The sequence below is a fragment of the Homarus americanus genome, unplaced genomic scaffold, assembly GCF_018991925.1.
Source record: "Homarus americanus isolate GMGI-L3 unplaced genomic scaffold, GMGI_Hamer_2.0 scaffold26351, whole genome shotgun sequence".
NCBI classification, from domain to species: Eukaryota; Metazoa; Arthropoda; class Malacostraca; order Decapoda; family Nephropidae; genus Homarus; species Homarus americanus.
In genome coordinates, this window is record NW_024724368.1 from 6,222,982 (window position 1) to 6,245,695 (window position 22,714).

Here is a 22,714-nt window from a genome sequence, read left to right on the forward strand (position 1 = left end):
GGTCCCAGGGATAGTACAGTGGTCACAGGGATAGTACAGTGGTCCCAGGGATAGTACAGTGGTCCCAGGGATAGTACAGTGGTCCCAGGGATAGTACAGTGGTCGCAGGGATAATTATCTGGGAACTGTGTCAGAAATTCAATTATAATTTTTTCTTATTTTTTTACGTGTTTCTTTATTTTCTGTTATTTTTTATTATATATATATTTTTTAATTTGATTTGCTTAGTTTTATTGTGTTTAATTATTGTTTTCTTGAGTTAAAGTACTGTAGTAACTGTCCTTATATCGGAGGGTTGGCGACCACAGTCCTCCACTCTAAACGGTTTGTGACACTTTTTTTTTGTCCAATCCTCTGATATTTTGTATCTCTCTGGGGACTCCCTTCATCCATCCCGGTCTCTTCCTTCCCTCATTCATACGTCCGTTATTACCCTTTCATCCCTTATTACTTCTCTCTGTTTTTTCTATAAATTTCAAGGATTTTTGTTGAATTTGTCCCAATCTTATTACTGTATTTCTTCAGTTGTTTTCCTGTCAGTATAACTTATTTCAAAGACCTTTAACCTCTTTTTATGGTATCTGCTTAAAGTGTACACGCTTCTGACCTTCACAAAAGTCCTGACCATTTATAACATTTCAACAGTTTTTTTTCTCAGATTGAAGTTAATGTCCATTTTATTAGGTATTTTAGATTGTTTATGCTTGGTGGTGGGCTGTTCCTTCACCAGAGTGAGGTGTGAGCGACCTCTACCTCTCATCGTTCATTCCCAGCTTTTCATACTATTGTCTTCAGTTGAGGAAAGGTTTAGGGGGCATCTATTCTCAACTTTATCTCTTGCCTTTGAATAAACATGGGTAGACAAACACACAGTCAACAGTTCTTTATATTTATTTACAAATTATACACAATAACTATATCAATAATCTGAGAAATTTACAATAAAAATCTGTTTGTTTTCTTCGATTAATATTTTATGATTATCGAAACAACATCAAACGAATCTTCAAAAAAAATTAGATCAGAATTTTACATATTTTTTTTTGTATAAAAATTAAAAATAAGTCTGGATCCTGATTCATTAAGATTATATATGTTGAATATTTTGTCCTTTAACTGAAGGTAGAGTCTTGATGTGATCTGGACGCCATATTAGATGTTATTTTTGAGTCTCAGTGTAATTTTGAAGTAATTTTCATGTAATTTGGTGTTATAACTCAGCCAATATATTTTACATCCAGTTAGGATAAAAATTTCAACATACAAACCTCTGAGAATCGTGGACCCGGATCGTCTAAGGCACACTACATATCACAGTGCAGGGAAACATTATAATAGTGGTCGTCTTGTAGAAAAAAAAAGGAAATGTACATCTGACTAGCTTATATATATAGAGATTGTCAAAGGAGTTACATTGGAATACAGTATATTGTCTTTTTTTTTAAGGAGAATCGACTTTTTTTTTATAGGTTTTTTTGTATATAGAGGGTGTATGATTCTCTGGGGGGGGGGGGTGTTTAGGGGAAGTGGAAGACCTGTTACATTACTATAAAAATTACATGTAACTATATGTTCAACAGCTGACGACGTTTGCTTAGAAGTTATATGTCATGGAGATATAAAACTGCTATTTGTAACTTTAAAAACCTGATGTTATGAAATGAATATGGAAATATATCAGATGATATCATTAATTACACGTGTTCACTTACCCAGAGACCATAAAACACTCTTTAATGAAGAATATTGAGCGAACTCTGCAGTACTTCAAGTCCCATAGGGGGAAGCCGCCGACCACCATCCTGGGATTAAAAAGACCACTCACTATCAGTACAACCAATGAGTCTTTTTTTTTGTCCCAGGAGAGCCTCGGCTTCCCATAATGGCAAGATGTTCGATGGTAAAGTCAGTTTTCTTACAGGCTTACCGTATTTTTTTTTGTCAATTTTATATCATCACCTTCAGTTCCTCATAACAGGGACCATTAATACAGTTGCCAAAACTCCTAAAAATTAATATAGATATATAATATAAGTATAGATATATGAATTCTGTTCATGAGCAGATTTATTATGAGTAATACATTCTGCCTTTATCTTTCACTCTCTCGTGCACTCGTCCACTCACCCCTGTAGTTATCTCTCTCTCTCTCTCTCATGTCTTCTTCCACTCACACCTGGCTTATTTTCTCTATCTCTCTCTCATGCTATCATACATCACTGCTGTCATTCTCTCCCTCCCTCTCTTATATGGTCGACCATTCACTCTTGCCATAATCTCTCATACTCTTCCTTTCATACATCGTACCATTCACGCCTCCCTTGCCCCCCTCCCCACCCTGCCCTGCCACGCTCTCCTGGTACAATACTCTGGGGTCCATACCGTCACCCCTCCACATGAGACCGATAATTTTGGTTGTGGGAGGGTGAACCAACACATCATATACCACTACTAACAGATCCTCCCTAAAACTAGAGATGAGCAACACAACAGTTAACTAATAAAGAGAGTAAGTGTCTTTGACTCTTTGTTCACAGTTGAGGAAGGTTCGTAGTAGGTCCTTCCTATCCATAACAACTCGAGTAACTTTATTAAAGATCATTAGATGAAAGATACAATGCTATCGAGTAGACAACCTAATGGAGTTATAAGCGATTTTGTTGTATATATTGAGGAGCAGTGAATCGATCACCACCCCTCCATGGTGTCACGTGATGAAGGAATGTTTTGACTATAACTTGGCAGATCATGGAGGACTACGGCACAATTTAGTGGCTAGAGGATCCACACCCTCAGACTGACGACCAAAATGTGGATAATAACTCAGGCTTCCAACACGATTCTTCAACCTCGCAGGGGGAAGTGGTGGCTGTAACCTAGTACTTCACCTGGTACTTGTGAAGAATTTAGTCACCCGGTATTTGTGAAGAATTTAGTCACCCGGTATTTGTGAAGCATCTAGTCACCTGGTACTTGTGGAGAATTTACTCGGATACAAGTACCAGCTACCAGTCGATTTTGAAAGGCCTGATCTCTGTATTGAACTGTGAGGTGAAACAGTTACTACGGCTTGGAAAAAATACCCAACGTCTTGAACACTCAACAGGCCGTCTTGCTTACTTCCTCTAGCAAGGGGCCGCTACCCAGTATCACAGCAATGAATTTGAGATTATAGCACTCGGTTCTTCTACATATCTAAATATTCTTGTGCTAACTCCCTCCGGTGCTATGTGGCGCAGTAGCTGAAGTTTGGGAACAACAAGCAGTGCAATGATAGCAATCTGCAACGAGGGGGAAAAAATTATTATTAGTAGTATTATTATCATTATTATTTGGCCGTCATTATTATTATCATTATTATTTGGCCGTCATTATTATTATCATTATTACATATTTTTACACTAATTTCTATTTACTTTTTAATTTTGATACGTTGATATGGATAAATAATGTCTATAAAAGGTTCATCATAATCTACATCAGTATGAGTCATCCTGTTGATTCTGATCGTCATTAAAGCATAGACAAGTAATCATATCTAAGGGTTGGCGACCATGGCCCTCCAAACATTACCTGTCTCTAATAACCTGTGACCTCATGGCTACCTGTCAACTCACCTGGTGGGGTCGAGGCGGGTGTCAAGACCATCAATCGGCAACACGTTCATCTCACTCCCGTACTGCGAGTAGCTGAAGCTGACCTGAGTGACACACAGACACACGCGTTAGTTCTCCACACATCTCACAAGATTTCTATATTGGATATTGTACAGAGAGAGAGAGAGAGAGAGAGAGAGAGAGAGAGAGAGAGAGAGCCATTCACAAGCAAGACCGCCACTCTCCTCTCTCCCTCCTTTCTACTCTCTTTCCCCGTGGTCCAGGTAAACAACCCCCCCTCCCCACCTGTTTGTCTGTCTCTCCAAACAGAGGTGCGTCTCCTGTGTGTGTGTGAGGTAGTCAAACACAGGAGCTTACCGAGAGGACAGGTCAAATGATCTCTCTCTGTGTCTCGCCAAAAACCTCATCTTTCTCCCTTCCCTCCTATCTTACCTTCAACCCTCCCATCTTACCTTCCTTCCCTCCAGCCCTCCCACCTTCCTCCACAACCCTTCCCTCCACATTCCCCCCAACCCATCCATCTTCCCCTCCAACACTCCCATCCACCTTCCTCCCCCTCTCCTTCAGTAGAGGGGGAGGGGGTGAAGGTGTGTGTGTACTCACCTGTCTAGCGAGGGAGTCGGTGTTGACGAACCTCATGGGCTCCAGGTGAGAGTGGAACTCATCCACCACCGTCAGCTTCTTGCGCAACATGTGCTCTGTGGGGGGGCAGGAGGAGAGACATAGTATAGTACAGGGAACATTAGAGGTACAGGCCGTGGTTAATACAGGGAACATTAGAGGTACAGGCCGTGGTTAATACAGGGAACATTAGAGGTACAGGCCGTGGTTAATACAGGGAACATTAGAGGTACAGGCCGTGGTTAATACAGGGAACATTAGAGGTACAGGCCGTGGTTAATACAGGGAACATTAGAGGTACAGGTCGTGGTTAATACAGGGAACATTAGAGGTACAGGCCGTGGTTAATACAGGGAACATTAGAGGTACAAGCCGTGGTTAATACAGGGAACATTAGAGGTACAGGCCGTGGTTAATACAGGGAACATTAGAGGTACAGGCCGTGGTTAATACATTACAAGTATAAAACGTTATGCACAATATAACCAAAGAGTCAATAGACCACTGTATTAAGCCTTAACTATAACAAACATCTAAACACGAAATAGTAGTTACAGTTTATTCGTGTGTCTTAGTGACTGAGATACAAGGTCAAGTTCTTTATAAAACAGTATTTAATTAACAGTTCTACGTAATCTCCTCTTTTACAGGTGTAGATACTGTAGGTTGAAGAGATTAATCTACAAACAACCAAATTTGAGTGTATGGTTAGGTTAGGTAATAATAGGTCGGGTTAGGTTAGGTAATAATAGGCCAGGTTAGGTTACAGATTAGTTTAGCGTTTGGTTCGTTCATTTTAAACTGAAATAATCTGGGGGTCTAAACTTCAGATGCTTCGATGCTTTTAATGAATAGCAATTTTAATCACTTAAAAGTCCAATGAACTAAAATTAAAACATCTACTTCATGTACAGTGAGTCAGAAGTACACGGCCAGAAGGCCTGTTAACACACCCGCTGCCTCTACTGTTGTAAATTAATCTGTACTCTTATCTTGTTCAAGGCTTCACCTTTATGTTCAAGAATAAAGGAGTAAGTAACACGGGACTTAATCACAGGTTGAGGCACCGAGTTACGACACGACACAGCTACTTGGTGGTGGAGGGGGGAGGGAGGGGAGGGAGGGAGGGGGAGAGGGGGGAGGGGAGGTGGGGGAGAGGGTTATCTACTGTCGAGGGAGTAAGTTATGGCCAGACAAGGATATAATATTTACACATCCTGAGGCGAAAATTTGCATCTGAACATCATCAAATTTCGCTTAATCTCCTGAGTTGCCAATGGAGACTGGGAGGGGAGGGGGAGAGGCAAAAAATAACTAAACCACAGTTGATTATAAGGTCAGATTTACTAGTGGAGGAATAAGGGGTTGTGGACCTAAGAGGTTAACATGGGCGTGGTGGTGTAAGCTAAGGGTGGATCCACACCAACGTAACAATGTTAGTAACATTGGTGTTAACTTGCTGGATAAAAGATGCCAACATTGTTGGAAAGAAAGGTAAAATAATCACATAGTTCTCACCAGTCAGTTTACTTGATATATTTATGTTGGCAATAATGTTTCCAACACTATTGTTGATAACATTTTCATGTAGTCTTTACAACATTATTGATAACACAGTTGCTAACACATGTTACCAACGTTGTATTGGTGTAGATCCACCATAAGGGAAGTGGGGGAGAAGGGAGGGGAGGAAGAGAGAGGGAGGGAGGTAAACAGAGCAGGACTTACCTATGATATAGCCCATGGTGACGTCATCTGGTAGCCGGATCTTCTCCCCGACGCTGATGAACTTGCCGCCTCTATCAACAGACAGACAACCAGGGTCAATATGATGCTATAATAGGGAGGCGCATTGTGAGCCGTAGATGGAGAGAGAGAGAGAGAGAGAGAGAGAGGTGTGGCTAGGGGGGCAGTGATTGAGAGAGGGAGAAATATGGTGAGAGAAAGAGAGAGAAACACATGGAGAGAGAGAGATAGATAATATAACAGACGATGACACATTAAATCACAATTAAAAGATTAACTGTAAAGTGACGTAATGATAAGTTAATCCTAAGGTAAAGCTAACAACATTAACAAAGGTTAATCTTCCCTAACTTAACCTTACCTAATTAACCTAACTTTTCTTCACCTAATTAACCTAACATAATAAATCTACACTAATTTAACTCAATGTTGAATTCTTAATGTACACCTCCCCCACAACACACCTCCCTCTCCCCACCAACACACCTCCCTCCCACACTGACACCCCCCTTCCTCTTACTCTCCCCTGCTTACACCCCGTCCTTCTCCCCCACCAGCACAACCCCTCCCACTCTACCAACACACCCCCTCCCTCTCCCCACCAGCACACCCCTCCCACCCCACTGACACACCCCCTTCCTCTTCCCCTGTACCCCTCCCTCCCTCTAAACACCCCCACCTCTCCCCTCCAACACACCCCGTCTCTCCCCACCAACACACCCCCAAATCCCTCTCCCCACCAACACACCCCGTCCCTACCAACACCCACCTCTCCCCCCACCAGCACACACCCCCTCCCCCCCCCCACCAACACACCCCTCCCCCCACCAACACCCCTCCCCACCAACACACCCTCCTCCCCCCCCACCAACACCCCTCCTCCCTCTCCCCACCAATGCCACCCCCCCTCCTACCAACACCCCACCTCTCCCCCACCAGCACACACCCCTCCCCCACCAACACACCACCTCCCTCCCTACCAACACTTACCTCTCCCCCACCAACACACCCCTCTCCCCACCAGCACACACCTCCCACCAACACCCCTCCTCCCACCAACACACCGTAATCCCCACCAATGCTATTTCCTTCCCGTCAGCCCCAGGCGATCTCCCTCCTCCTCCTCCTCCTCCTCCTTCCCCTGGCCCGAAATCACCCATCCTCCCCCTCTACTTACTTGATCCCTTCCTCCAACCACCCCATCCTTCCCCCCATCATCACTATTTTTTTCTCTCTCTCTCTTTCTGTCTTCCTTCTCTTCCTCCTCTGTCACCATCCGAGTTTCCCCGAATGAGTAAGTTACGTGAAGCAGCGTGAGAACCATGACTCACCTGCCACACACACACACACACACACGCGCGAATCATTATCTTCTAGTCTGATTCCTCACCCGTAAATCTCTCTCTCTCTCTCTCTCTCTCTCTCTCTCTCTCTCATCATTTATGTTCTTATCGGCGTTTTTGTTTTGATAATTAATTAGGTTGAGAATTATCAATCATGGTTCACGTCTCTGGTTTGTTTAATGGGAGGGAGAGGTGAAGGAGTGAAGGAGGAGAGGGGTGAAGGAAGAGATGGGAGGGGTGAAGGAAGAGAGCAGGAGGAAGAAAGAGGTGGGGGGGGTCATAAGGGAGGGAACAGGTAGGTAAGAAGGTAGATGGAATGGACGAGTGTGTAAAATTAGAGGGAGGAGACTGGCGTGTGGGCAGTATGGTGTGGAGGGTGTAGTATGGTATGGCGGTGGTTGGTTAGTGTGGTTGTGGGTAATTTGACATGGTGTGGTTGGTGACATGGTGTGGTATAGTGTGGTATAGTGTGGTAGTGTCAACAATGGTGCTAATAATATACAGTACATCTAAAGCATTAATTTTTTTCAAGTCTATATGGAGCTACACAAACTGCGGGATGAGACACACACACACACGCACACACACACACACACACACACACACACACACACACACACACACACACACACACACACACAGATAAACGTGTGGTGAAAAAATATACCAAAGAAAAATGTGATAAACGATAATAAGAGAGAATTTAATTAGAAACTATGATTCACGTAATTCTGTCTACGAGTAAAGAGGAACAACACGTGATGGAAGAGGAACTGGTGGGAAGGAAAGAGGGACGATGGAAGGGGAGGGCTGGTAGAAAGGGAGGAAAGGAGGGAGAACTGATGGAAGGGAAGGGAAGGAGGGGAGAGTCAATAGGACGGGAGGGCTGATGGAATGGGACAAGTGGTGAGAGCAGATAGAAAGGGGGATGGTAAGCAAATAGAAGGGGAAGAGGATGGAAGGAAGGGAGGGAGGGGAGGAATGGAACAGCAGGTGGGAGGCAGGTGAGTGGTGGACAAATATAACCCAGACTTGAGTTTTCCGTGTGTGTGTGTGTGTGTGTGCGTGCGTGTGCGTGTGTGCGCGTTAAAACGGTGTGGTGTGTATGCGCACGCACGTAGAAGCAAAAGAACGTTGTCTACATCACCCGGAGACAACAATGTTCTCTTGATTATTTTAACCGAGTTTCCTCCCTTCCAGTGAGACTCTAGTATAGAACGACCATGAAGTGTTTCTCCTGGGGCCCCAACAGCCAACGTCCTCCACCTAACACCTGCTCCTCCTCAACACCCGACACACAGCCTTCCGTGTTCCTTTACTAAGATTCACTCTTCCCTGGTAGAGTCCCGGAGGCCTTGACGAGTCACCGCCGGGGAACAGTTAACGCTATACCATGTTACTATAGAGATGATTTTCCCCCAAAACATCTCCCCTCTGGAAATATACGACCGTGACAAGGAATTTTTACATTTATTGCATTGGCATTTAAAGCTCACGTTTGTGTGTTATTAAGCCGCTGGAACTAGAGGACCGTGACAGGGAATTTTTGTATTTATTGTGTTTGATCTTAAGGATCATATTGGGATGTTTTTTTTGCCTGGCTGTGACACGCGGGGCCGACCACAAAGGATTATCTTGAGGCTTTACTGGAGGAACATCACCAGATTTTTGTTAATGCTTTTGGGTGGTGGTGGAGAGCAGGTCCTCCCGCATACCTCACCACCATGCTTAATATTATTCTTAGTTAATATTAAAGTCATTCTTAAACCAGTATCTAAAATTAATCTTATAATTATGTGAATAACTCTTCCAAAACAATTAAGTTTATATTATTTTAAATTCATTACAAAACCCTTGACTACAATTAATTTCTCTTCCCATCATTCACTGTTTTATATATACCAGATGTCTTAAATTAGCCCCAAAGTTCATTACTAAAACCCAGTGCCCACATTTAACACCATGGTATGTTAATTTCTGAACTCAGCAACAAAATTATATCCATTAAATTTTTCCAAGAATATCTCTCTCTCTCTCTCTCTCTCTCTCTCTCTCTCTCTCTCTCTCTCTCTCTCTCTCTCTCTCTCTCTCTCTCTCTCTCTCTCTCTCTCTCTCTCTCTCTCTCTCTCTCTCTCTCTCTCTCTCCAGTACTGTACCCAGCTAGCAGATGACCGTGAAGATATAACCGTATGATGGAAAGGATAATTAAGGTGTAATTATCATCCCTTTACCAGATAACTAACTCCAGATATACGGATGATTAAGGTAATTATGATTTATGGAATCTCGGATGATAAAAAAAGTTGTTGTATTCCAGGATGATCAGAGTCTTGGGTGATGTATACTAACTAACCCTAGGATGATAGAGGTATTGGGTGGAATATTTTATAAGTTCTAGGGTGTAAACAGTTACTCTACTGTAGGATGATAAATGGTATTGTACGTAAATATCTATAGAATGATGTAGGTTATTGTAAACTACAGTCTTCCCTCACACTACAATACTAAGGTTACACACTACAATATTTACAATACTTACACACTACAATACTTACACGCTACAATACTTACACGCTCATTACTCACACACCCCGGAAGCACCTCACAAGACACTAACTTACAGAGTTTCGATAATTTAATGCATAAACATTGTCATTCTCACTACACTATTATGTAACCTTGTATTGGAACGACGTACATGTAAATGAGTGTGTGTATGTGTGTGTGTGTGTGTGTGTGTGTGTGTGTGTGTGTGTGGCGCGTGTTACCTGTCCACAACATGCCTCTCTGTGCCAAGGTGAGCAAGTATCCCCACCCCCTCCCCCCCCTGACCCCTAACACGTATTCCTCCCCCCTCCCTCCAGCTGACCATTACACACCCCCTTCCTCTTGCTGACACCCACCCATTCTCCCCCCCCAATAACTCCCCCCCACCCACACACCCCTCTCACTGACACCTTCCCACCTGTTGACTGTCACATACACACACTTCTCCCCTCCACACTTACCCTCTAGAGCTCCCTCTTCCTTCCCACACTAACCCCTCCCTTACCCTTTCCTGACATCCTGACACTCCTTTTCTCTTCCTGGGTCACTACTAACTACGCTCACCCCTCCCCCCCACCACCCCCTCACTCTTGATGCGGATGGCTAACTACGCTGCGTTGAAATCCTCTTTTTGCCAGAACAACACCGTGGGATGAGTGGTCTTTCCTTTGCAACATACACAACACAATAGGCGTTTCTCAAGGCTGTATGCCCTGGTGCATGTTGCAAGCCTCAGTAACCGAGCAATAAGAGGTGGGTGGAGAGGTATACTTGGTAACACTGAATATTAAACAGGTTTGTTACATTTGCTGTGATATAAAACTTTGCAGGAGATGAAAGTTTGTCGGTGTTACTGGGAGGTTAAGAAGGTGCGGCGGCAGTAACACGTGCTGGGGAGGGTTTAGAAGGTGCGGCAGTAACACGTGCTGGGGAGGGGGTTTAGAGGTGCGGCAGTAACACGTGCTGGGGAGGGGGTTTTAGAGGTGCAGCAGTAACACGTGCTGGGGAGGGGGTTTAAGTGCGGCAGTAACACGTGCTGAGGGAGGGGTTTAAAGGTGCAGCAGTAACACGTGCTGGGGGGGGTTAAGAGGTGCGGCAGTAACACGTGCTCAGTCTATTACATGATTATCAACGAGACTCGAGTTATATATATCATCCAGCGTATCTATCGCAGCCACCATCTTTGTATCATATCCTTAGTGAACAAGGTGTGTTCTCACGTCTCCAGGTGAGGCGAGGAAAATTAATCTTACGAATATTTTGAAAATTCATCATTGTTTCTTTCACATATAAAAGGGAAATTTTTAACGTAGGGATCCTCTATGAATCAAAGATTGTGTTCTAGCTACAATAAGTCTGGTAGCTACGCTCATATCTTAACTCAGGGGAAGAAAATCCACCAGAATGTATAAAATCCACTGAGACTATAGTTCCCGGGTGAGATCTTGCGAGACTTACCTGCAGGAGACAGAAGGTGTTGAGAAATGCGGCTTTTTCTCCCTTAAAGATCAAACTGCCTCTTAATCCCTGGCTTATGGCTCTATAAATCGATATATTATAGACACTTAAACCTTTTATCGAACGTCCCATCACATGTTTACCGTCTATTAAATCTATATAAAAACAGAGTATCCACAATGTTGACTTTCTGAAGACTAACAGAGGGAGGAGGAATAGAACACAACAATAAAAGAGGGAAGACAGAGAGAGAGAGAGAGAGAGAGAGAGATCCTTGAAACTATGACGAGCAGAGAGATTGGTGAATGGAAAGAGGCACATTGAGAAAGAAGGATTGTAAAAGGTCTCATGAATCCTTGACCAGATGAAAAATTATTGATATATGAAGAGAATAACTGAGGATTACACAAGGCTAAAGGAGTGACTGTTCGGTCGGGAAGCTAAGCAGAGTAACTGGTAACTGGCTGGTGGTCCACGTGGTATATAGGTAGGTATTGACTGGAAAACTAACTGGTAGAGGTATACACAACGTAAGTGAGTGGTTGATGATGATAGACTGCAAGACTGTCCATTTAATGAGAAAAGACTGTAAGAGAAACTGGTGAGCAGGTTATGGAGAGACTGTGAGACTGACTGGAGGGTGGAGAAAGAATGTGAAGTTGAATATCTAACTGGTAAGACGAATGGTGGTTCACTGGTTAACAGGAGAAGAGACTGTAACACGAAATAGTAACTGTATAGCAGAAATTGATACCTGGAAAGACGAATGTAACCTTAACTGGTAACTGGAAAGATAATAGCACTAACTGGTAACTGAGAAAACACTAACACTAACTGGTAATTGAGAGACACTAACTGGTAAGATACTAACATTAACTGGTAACTGAAAAAAAGATAAAACAAAAGACTGTGAGAAACTTACCCAGCGATAGGCATCATCTTGAGGCCGAGGGAGCGAGAGATGCAGAAACCGGCGCCCCCCGTAGCGAACCAGAAAGAGATCCTCTGCTGCAGGTGAAAGACAGGTGAGGGTTAGTCACGTCTGGCGCGCACACACTCTCTCTCTCTCTCTCTCTCTCTCTCTCTCTCTCTCTCTCTCTCTCTCTCTCTCTCTCCTGCTTAAAACATTACTACAGCTATTGCTATATCTCTTTGTCATGCTTATTCCTCCTTCTCTTTTATGCATTGTCTCCTCCTCCTCCTCCTTGTACAGTTATCTTCCCCCATCATTCACTCCTCCTCCTCCTTAACCGTTAACATCCTGCTGTCACCTCTGCCTCTCTTCCTCTACCTTTATCTTCCTCCTCTCTTCTTCCCTTCTACATAAACAGTGACTCTCAACCTAACACACAGAGAGAAGGAAGCAGTCACTAGTCTTGATGATAATCTTAGTTACTTAATAATTGTCTAGAGATAAATGTACAGTATTTATCATGGGATCACCTGAAGATTAGCCTCACCTTATTACCTCAGTGTTACCTGGAGGGGTTAGGTTAGGTATGGCTTGGTTAGGTTAGGGTGATTAATCATCAGGCGAAATAAGCTGGAGTGTCTAATCTTCAGGTGCCCCCAGTGAGGCACCTTCTATAGAGAGCCGTAACACTTGAAAAGCTCAGCCGGTCAATATGTTGTTGTTCACCCTACATCTATATTACACTGACGGAGGAGGTACTCACCGAGACGTTGTCCCTGTTGATGATCTCGAGGGGGGCGCGGATGGAGGGTTTGCCCAAGTACCAGTCCTGCAGGGGATCGTAGTCTGCCAGGGTGCTCACCAGCTGGGGCACGTTCACGTAGTTGTCGTCGTCGAAGTGGCACCACCACCTGCGTCAGGAGAGATGGAGGAGGGTGAGTGAGTAAGTGAATGAGGAAGGAAGAAAAAGGGAATAAGAGTTGTCTGCATAGCGGCACTACCACCAGCTGCGTCAGAGTGAGGTCAGTGACGACACTGGTGGAAAAAAAGGGTAATTATTATTGCCTAGTGTACAGGTGTGTCAGCGTACATGATTGTGTTGCAGTGTAAATATTGTGCGCAATTCAGGGCTTATGGTAAAAGACAAACCTCAGAGTTTAGACCATAATATATATATATATATGCGCACGCGGGTGTAACTATACAGAATATTTGAGAGCTCGAGAACTCGTAACATCTGTCCAGCGAGAAACATGATGCGCCAAAGGAAGTGACAGCCGCTGCCTCCAGTCAAGTGTTTACCCAGACCAGCCAAGTGGGCCCGGGAAACACACCTGGCGGCGCCCACAGCACAGCCAGGGTGACAACACTGGCCGCCCGTCCACGAGTGTTGGATTGATACAAGCGGAGCACACGAGGAAAACTTGATGTGGTGTTGGTGTTGAGTACCTGTGCAACAGTGGGTGTGTCATTAGCAGGTCTCCCGCCCGCCATTACTCTCACTCACAGCCTAATACAACTGCACACCTGGCCAGGATGTCGGTAATTATGTTGCGTGTTTCTCACTGCTACACATTGTGTACTTCTTGAATTTCAGGTTAGTGTGACGGGTTTAAGTCACAGTTTGGCGATTATTGTTGTTACTGTTACTGAGGCGTGTGGACATGATAGGCTGTATTATGTGACGAGGGAGGAGGCAGGACCAGGGAGGTGTGGTCACAGACGACACCTACAAGAGCGTGGTGGAGGAGCAGCGCCGCCATTGTTCAGATGCTGCCCCAGGTACACCCTGAGGCCACACTCACTCGTCCCGGCCCCATCAACCTGACTTCTGCTTCGTCGCGCTTCGCTGACTTCCAACTAAGATTAATAGTGAGACAACTGTCGTGGAATATCTATTATTCTTCACTTCAAGCCTGAGAATAAATTGTCTCAAGTCTGAAGATAAGAATGGAGAACCCAATGAGATGACGTCAAGGTGTGAAGGACCACTTGAACGTGCAACCCTTTCTCTGTGGGCCGCGTGGAACACTCCTTCACACTGCTACTGTCTCCCTGACCTCAGTATTAGTGAAGTCTCCACCATTCTCCTGCATCATCCTCCACCAATCTCAATTATGACCCGAAATTATATCAACGTGTGATTGGTGGAGAGGAACGACGGCCTCGCCTACCTTCAGCGAGAGGGTGAAGGCACTTACACGCTCCCCCCTCCCGGTGGTTGACTACACTATTATGATGGTCGTATCTGAGGCTTTCACCTTCGTCCCCATTACTGTATTTACTCTTATTGTGGCTCATGTACCCACGAGCCATTACACAGGGAGGACAATACACCCTGACAGCTACACAGGGAGGACAATACACCCTAACAGCTACACAGGGAGGACAATACACCCTGACTGATACACAGGGAGGACAATACACCCTGACTGATACACAGGGAGGACAATACACCCTGACTGCTACACAGGGAGGACAATACACCCTGACTGATACACAGGGAGAACAGTACACCCTGACAGCTACACAGGGAGGACAATACACCCTGACTGACACACAAGGACAACACTACACCCTGACTAACACCCTGTACACCTTTCTTATAAAACCTATAACATCCCCTTCACTAACTCGTGTCCGTCAGTGTAGTCGTCCAATGGTTGTAGAGAGAGACTTAGAGGAAAATATTACAATGATAAGGACAACGACATTATAAAGGAGTCATTAACCTGTACTGTGAATAGGTAATGAGGGAGTTGAGGTTAATGAATAGGTAATTATATCTTAAATGAGACAATGATTAAGGTAGAGGATGACACATGAAGACAGGGACTGGAGGAAGACAAAGACAGGGACTAGAGGAAGACACAGAAAGATAGGGAATGGCGGAAGACAAAGACAGTGATTGGAGGAAGGCAAAGACATGAACAGGGACTAGAGGAGAGACAAAGACAGGTTCTGAAGAAAGACACGAACTGGAGGAAGAGAAAAGGATAAAAGCCAGAAGAAGGAAGACAAAGAAAACAACATTTAATCACGTGGACAACAAGATTCTCCTCACCTCTTGTTGCTCTGAAGGAAGGCATCAAACTCGCTGGCCATCTTGCAGCAGAGCGCCCGTCTGTTGTGGGAGGCGGAGCAGTTGGTGTTAGCGAGGTGACCGCCTGAGGGAGGGAGAGAGAGGAAACCCGGTTACACTAATTTTTGTTGTTGATGATGTCCAGGCTCTGCAGGTGGTGCTGACGCCAAGAGAAGGAGTGAGAGGGTGAGAGGGAGTGGGAAGGTTAAAGTAATGATGTGTTGGTGTTGATGGAGAGGTGTTGATGGTGATGGCTCTATTATGAGTAATTAGGGTGATGGTGGGGTGTTGATGGTGATGAGGATGTTAGGTTGATGATGTGTGTGTGTGTGTGTGTGTGTGTGTGTGTGTAAATCCTGAGAGTAGAAGTAGCTATGGTGGTAATGACAGTGTATCCGATAGTGTGTAAGGTAATGGTGACGGTAGAGGCTTTGTGGTTAGTGTTGTGGTTACTGTAGGTTGTGTATCAGGTGTTGTGTGGTGGTGAGGGCGTAGTAGTGGTGGTGGTGGTGGTCCCGTACACTAGCCTCCACCACACGGTAACACAACACTCCACCATCTGGGTTCCCACACTGATATGTTGTCTCATAATGATTCAATCCCAGACTCAGGATTTTTCTTCGTCTTAATTTTTCCTCGTAACTGTTGGCAGGACGAGGCATTACATTACACCCTACAGTCTCGGTGTTATGTTGACGCCATCTTAACCTCATCAACTGACTTAAAGGATTCTTAAGTTTTTTCTCCCCTTAACTGGCAAGTTCAGGTGGTCCCTGGGGTGCCTAAAGTTCAGGTGATCCCTGGGGTGCCTAAAGTTCAGGTGATCCCTGGGGTGCCTAAAGTTCAGGTGATCCCTGGGGTTATTTTGGTCCTCATTAACTGGCTCAGGGATTCTTAACGTTGGTTTCCCCTCTAACTGTGGGTTAAGGTAGAGTCTCAGTGTATTATCGACGCCATTGTAGTGTTAGTCGTTGAGTGAGACTGAAGGTGTTCTTATTAGACTAAATTAAGGAGATTAATTTATCATCTGAGCCTTTGAGAGTCTGACCTTTACCAGTGACGGCGGAGACTACTGGTGTGTGATGGTGATGATAGTGTGGTGATGGTGAGTTCTAGTGTGTGATGGTGATAGTGTGGTGATGGTGAGATCTGGTGTGTGATGGTGATGATAGTGTGTGATGGTGATGATAGTGTGGTGATGGTGAAGTCTGGTGTGTGATGGTGATGATAGTGTGGTGATGGTGAAGTCTGGTGTGTGATGGTGATGATAGTGTGGTAATGGTGAGATCTAGTGTGTGATGGTAGTGTGGTGATGGTGAGGTCTGGTGTGTGATGGTGATGATAGTGTGTGATGGTGATGATAGTGTGGTGATGGTGATGACAGTGTAATGATGGTGATGAGAGTGTGGTGCTGCTGATGACAGTGTGGTGATGGTGATGACAATGTGATGATGGTGATGACAGTGTAATGATGGTGGTGATGACAGTGAGCTGGCAGTGGTGTGAAAGTCATGTTAGAATTCGACCTTTCCTTAAACAATTATACCTGTGATTTGGGTATTTTTAATTTGGCCACGTAAAGCGGCGAGTTTACTGTGCACCCTATACTCATCCTGTGATCAGCGGCACAAAAGGAAATAGCTAGTTGCTATATGATGACGATGGTGTTGTATATGATGGTGGTGGTGACAGTGTAACAAGTGATGGTGATAGTAATGGTGATCGTAAGAGAGAGGTGATTGGTAGTGATGGTGACAGACGTAGCAGGTGGTAGTAAGAGAGTAACAGATGATGGTGATGATAGTGACGAGAGTTAATAATGAGTGTTGAGTGACCTTGTGCGCTGATGACTGGAGAATTAATGAAAGAGTGATAGTGGTGGACAGTGGTGCTAAAGTCATGCTGGTAGTGGCATGATAGTGATGGCCGTGGCGTTGGTAATGATGATAGTGATGATGACGGTATTGGTAGAGGTGATAATGATGGTTTTAGTAGTAGTAGTGATGATGATGGTGATGATGGTGACGATAATAAAGATGATAATGAGAATGACGGAGGTTTGAGAGAGAGAGAGAGAGAGAGAAAGAGAGAGAGAGAGAGAGAGCAGCAGCAGGAGTAAGGGAACACCCCGCCACATGGAGCCACAGTTTGTTGTCATACACTCCTGCAGTAAACGCGCCACTAATGACAGCACCTTACCCCTCTCATGTTGCTTAGCCTCGTACGTACACTACACGATCAAGTCACTACACCACGCACATGTACGTTTTTTCGGTGTGTGTGTGTGTGTGTGTGTGTGTGTGTGTGTGTGTGTGTGTGTGTGTTACATTCTCCTCGTCGACACACTCAAACCATGACACCTTGCATCATACATAGTAATTTCTTAAGGATTATTTAAGTCTCTCTCTCTCTCTCTCTCTCTCTCTCTCAAACCAGTTACATATTAATATCTACATAACTTGGCAGTGATGTGATGATTCCCACTTTCTACTCATGATGACCCCAATATCTCTTTTAAAGGGTGACTCAGGTAAACTCAGGTAAACAAACAGGTAATTCATGTCATCACTCACCTGTCTTGTGGTAGTACTCGCCATCTTCTGTGTCGGTGAAGAACCACGTCTGGAAAGAAGAAATTGGTCGTTAGATCAAATGAAAGTCTGTATTTAACATCTAGGTTAAGGGACCATCTTGTTGATACAGTCACCTCATGGGTATTACTGTACCTGTGTTGTATATCTAATTAGGTAGGACAAATAGCTTTTAGGTTTATTAAGAGTCAACTACACACCAACTTTATAATCCCATCACTACATGTTAATTATTGTTATGTATCAGTAGCTAAAACAACTATCTTGTGCAGGTGGGGGGTCGATATGCTCCGAAATTTTACGTGTGACTAGTGACATCCCTCATATACCCAAATTTATCGTCCATGGTCTTATAGTGTTTCCCACAAAGTATGCACAGATAGTTGTTTTAGCTGTTGCACATGTTAAGTAATTTCTAAATGTTTATTCATACTACTGTAGGTTAATATTACTCTTCATACTTAAGTTAATTATCATTTCTACCACCGTAAGGCGTTAAGGCACACACACACACACACACACACTCGTATGTTCTGGGCAGCAAAACATGGATAAAAAACAACATTCGTCATGGTGGCAGTGGTTCATGGAATCCAAGCCAGAGTGGCACATTTATGACACCTGACACCGACCCCGCCTGGCACCCGGGGCGTTACGTCATGCGAGGCTTTTATAGAGCATAACGTCTGCCTACACACACACACACTCTCTCTCTCTCTCTCTCTCTCTCTCTCTCTCTCTCGTGGTAGATCAAGTAAACACAGAAACTTCAAATAACGGGAGAAACAAGAGAGAAACATAAAGACAGATGTAGAAACTGGGAGGAAGTAACTAAAAAAAACAGCAACGACAACATAGTGAGCTGCCAGACATCATTCATCTGCCACACAACAGGTGATGACAATACACCCCCTCCAAAAAAAAAAGGTCTCAGTGGCGTAACTTTCTGAGATCTGTTTTCAGGATGACACCGAAGCCTTCGTAACATGAAACAGTAACCACAAGAACGTATATACATGCCAAGACCATCAAGATATTCTTTTGTCAATCAAACTTTATAAAAACAAAATGAAACTAAAATCCAACAAGACTTAGTGGTTTTATTTCTATATTTAGCCTTGTGTTGGTAAATGAATCCTGACTGAACAGAGCCACACGGGGGAAAACAGAGCCACACAGGGGAATATATCAAGAGTCGTCCACGAAGCTTAAGTTACAATTCAATAAACAAGTGACACCAAAATCTAATGAATCTAAGTGGTACAGATGTCAGACGCCTGTTATTTTTATGTATTTTTTTTTACTGGTATATGAACCTCACCGACAGGAACTACTAATTATAGCAGCACACATACCAGAGACGTCGATATGAGGAGACAACGTCAGGCTGGTGGTGGTGGTCGCTGTGAGAATGTCAACATTACACGAGTCAGGAATGTGGCCCACCACCACCATCCTTGGCACACACACACACTTGCCAATTACCACACTGTTAGCGCCTCAAAACCAGCCGCCAGAGCCACCAAGACGTAGCCTGTATTATCAGGGCAGTGATCTACCGTGCTGGCATGTACTGACCGTCAGGTGGTGGTGGTGGGGAGGCCGAAGGAATTGGTGTGACGGTGGAACTTTTATGAGTTCCAAGAATGTAGTAAAAGATTTGTACTTGGAGGTTTTGTTTAAAGTTAAGTCGTACTGATAACTGTTGTGATGGATGAGGGTTGTACTTTTTTCTTTAAATATGGTTATTTCACCAACCTCAGTTTCGCGGTGAGCTGATTGGTCGCTGAAAGTTCGTCCTGATTGGTTGACGCAATGGATTAACAGCGTAAATTACATAGATAACAACAATAAATTTCGAAGATCTCGCTGTAGTTTACAAAGATTACATAAGTGAGGAACACTGTAACGTACCCAGGATCGTCACGCATCGACTTGGCTTAACAGTAATGCTGTATTTTTCCGTCCCAGTTCCTCCCTTCCCCATGACTCCCTAATCTGTGTCCAGCCGCCCTCCGCCCCCAGCCTGGGAATGTGCTGGCCCCGGAAATCCTGAGGCATTTACATCACTGCTTCCCTGATTGTACACTTGTATCAGCGTCTATCTGTCTGCTGTATCTATCTGCACGTCAAGGAGTAAACTAGCGAGTCCACGAGGTCTACAGGACGAGAGTTTAGTCAGCAGCTCTGGTCAGCATTCGTCTTATAAACAGAAATAATCACACGACTCGGTTATTTACCCTCACGGTGGCTACATTTCATTCATGGTCATTTTATTTTAAGATACAAAGACATTTCAGACTAAGATTCGGTGTACTAAGGAGTTTAAAATTATATTCACTCAAAATATTTCAAATCAGGTTAAGAGGAACGTTGGGTACACGGCGGGCAAGTTGTCCTGGCTACCACAGTGGCCCGGGGCATCACCTCTCTACCCACACTTTATGGTGGTCGGCGCCCACACCCAGCTACCTGAAGAAGTTTTTATAGCAGTTTTTTTCCCTCGCGTCTTTCTGGTTAAAATCCTCCGATACGTCTTGACCTCTTACTTATTAGGAGCGGCTGAGGAGTTCACCTGCATTCATGTTGTTGTTGCTTTCGTCGAGATCATCTTAAAGCGACTCACAGACACGCCTTTACAACCTACCAGTCCTTTGAAGTTCATGTCCAATTAGAACCTTTTATGACAGTTGCGTTTCGCGTCCCTTGTCGGGTTGTGTCATGTGGCTCTCACGTGTGGCTCAGGCGACTCCAGGCTCCTCAACAGGTCGGGAACACTAGGCCATAAATGTCCTGTCCACAGCCACTCCTGTTTTAGCCATCTTGTTGCCGGTGTTCTCACAGTTATCGAGAAAGACGTATGACTTAAGACTCTTGTGTGTAGGTTCTCAAAGAGGAGACGACCATCTGTGTGAATTTGTCTGAACGTTGAAGTCTTTTTAACGTTCGAGGGACAAACACAAACAAATAAGTGAAACTAAACACACACACATGCAGTCAGTACACACACACACACACACACACTACCCCCTACCATAACCACCACCAAGAAAATTAGTGAATAAGATAAAGGTTGCACAAGTCTCCCGCCCGATGTACCTGGCCAAACATAACACCAATTGTCGAAATCAAATCTGACCCTGGAGTGACCATCACTGACACGGGCTTTGATTTAGGGTCCGCTCTGTACAATCACACAACCCTAAGGTGCAATTACCAGGCAGGTAAGGACTTAGTGCCCTCAGGGCCTTGTCATTAAGAGAGACCAGGTGAGCTCAGGGAGAAGATTACCGTGGTGTCTCCAGGCCTAGCTGATTTAGGTCGCTGTCTTGAAATTTAATAACACGACCCGGCAGTTTTTCCCCCTCGACCGTGGCCGGGTTTGTGAAGGTAGAAATTGAGGGACCTCACTCCCTCCTCCTCCTCTTTCCTCCCTCCAACCGGCCGTTACAGTGTTGGGTGACAGCCGGTCCTCAGGAGGCCGGCAAATATAGGCCTATGGTTACTATGTGGGTATTGTTTGCCTTTGAGAAGTCACCGAGTCTTTTGTCTTGACGACCACGAGCGGGAGTAGTAGCCACTATTGTCCACTCCACCACTCGCCGTGAAATAAGTCACCTCAATACCTTACCTGAGAAAACCCCCAGGTATCGTTAATTAAGGATTAACCGGAAGGAATTACACTTGGGCGTCTATCAGGCATATTATCCACAACACCGCCGCCCGTCTTGGAGAAACTTACTTCACTCCTTAACGTAAACATACCTGAGAAAGCCTCAGGTATCGATAATTAAAGACATACCTGAAGGTGTTACACGTAGAGGCGGAAACAGTATACATTTTCGGCACAAATGAGACTAGCGGACACAACAACTCAGGAAGACTAATGGAGGCAATATAATACAATATATAGAGTGGTAATGCGAGACTCTGGGACCACACTCTGTCTCGCCCTCACCACCGTAACACACCGTGATCCGTACAACACCTGGTGCTGGTGGTCGACACACGCTGTGGGACTCCGACACTCGTATTAACCAGAATTAGTTACCCTGAGTACCTTGTTGGTGTGTGTTTTAGTGTCCAAACTGTCGTTTTTATCCCTCTGATGCACAGTTTTGTTCTCAGTTACTTGGTATGTAAAGTTACGACCTGATGTATCGAAAAGTTAACTATAAAGATCTAATTATTATTATTAGTAGTAATAGTAGTAATAGCAGTACCAGTAGTAGGGTTATTATTATTATTATTATTATTATTTGTTTTAATTTCATTCCAATGTTTCTGCAATATTGTGTTTCTCCTGTTTGAGACTTCCACTGCTGAGTTTTTCCCACCAGAAGTAACTAAGACAACAGACACAATTTACCATCATTTCAAAGCTTCTTCTGCCAACACAAAGAATTATTAAATATATAAAAATAGCGAAAGCAACATAAGGGCAAACTTAAGACATGTTTTGTGGTAAAATATGAATAAATGTCCTCAATCCTCGTCCTGCTCACCCTCTGCCTCTTGACTATAACATTAACAGCATGCCCTTGGAACTATGTAGCTCCTATAAATATCTTGGAATTTGTGTGAATGATGCAAACTTTGTCAGCAACCTTCGTGACAAACTAATGCAGCGCATTAAACCCCTCAGAACCCTTGTTGGCAAGGGCTATGGAATTAACATCACATATGCTCGTACTTTCTATCTTCACTTCATTCGTTATGTAGTTGACTATCATGCTCTCCATCTTGTGACTATTCCGCCTAAACAACTCAACAGCCTTGAGGTAGTGCAAAATGAA

The 22,714-nt window shown here is 44.2% G+C and overlaps 1 protein-coding gene across 1 annotated transcript in view; it reads right to left on the minus strand.

Moving 5' to 3' along the window:
• Positions 1-875: 875 nt before the first annotated feature.
• LOC121864231 (fringe glycosyltransferase-like) overlaps positions 876-22,714 on the minus strand; it is a 48,687-nt gene continuing 26,848 nt past the window's right edge. The window contains exons 2-9 of the mRNA XM_042363277.1: positions 17,901-17,949; positions 15,310-15,412; positions 13,009-13,156; positions 12,255-12,340; positions 5,967-6,037; positions 4,221-4,315; positions 3,618-3,700; positions 876-3,281 (exon numbers count right to left, since the gene is read on the minus strand). Of these exons, the coding sequence (XP_042219211.1) occupies positions 3,227-3,281; positions 3,618-3,700; positions 4,221-4,315; positions 5,967-6,037; positions 12,255-12,340; positions 13,009-13,156; positions 15,310-15,412; positions 17,901-17,949 (690 nt within the window). The 3' untranslated portion in view covers positions 876-3,226. The remainder of the gene's footprint in view (positions 3,282-3,617; positions 3,701-4,220; positions 4,316-5,966; positions 6,038-12,254; positions 12,341-13,008; positions 13,157-15,309; positions 15,413-17,900; positions 17,950-22,714) is intronic.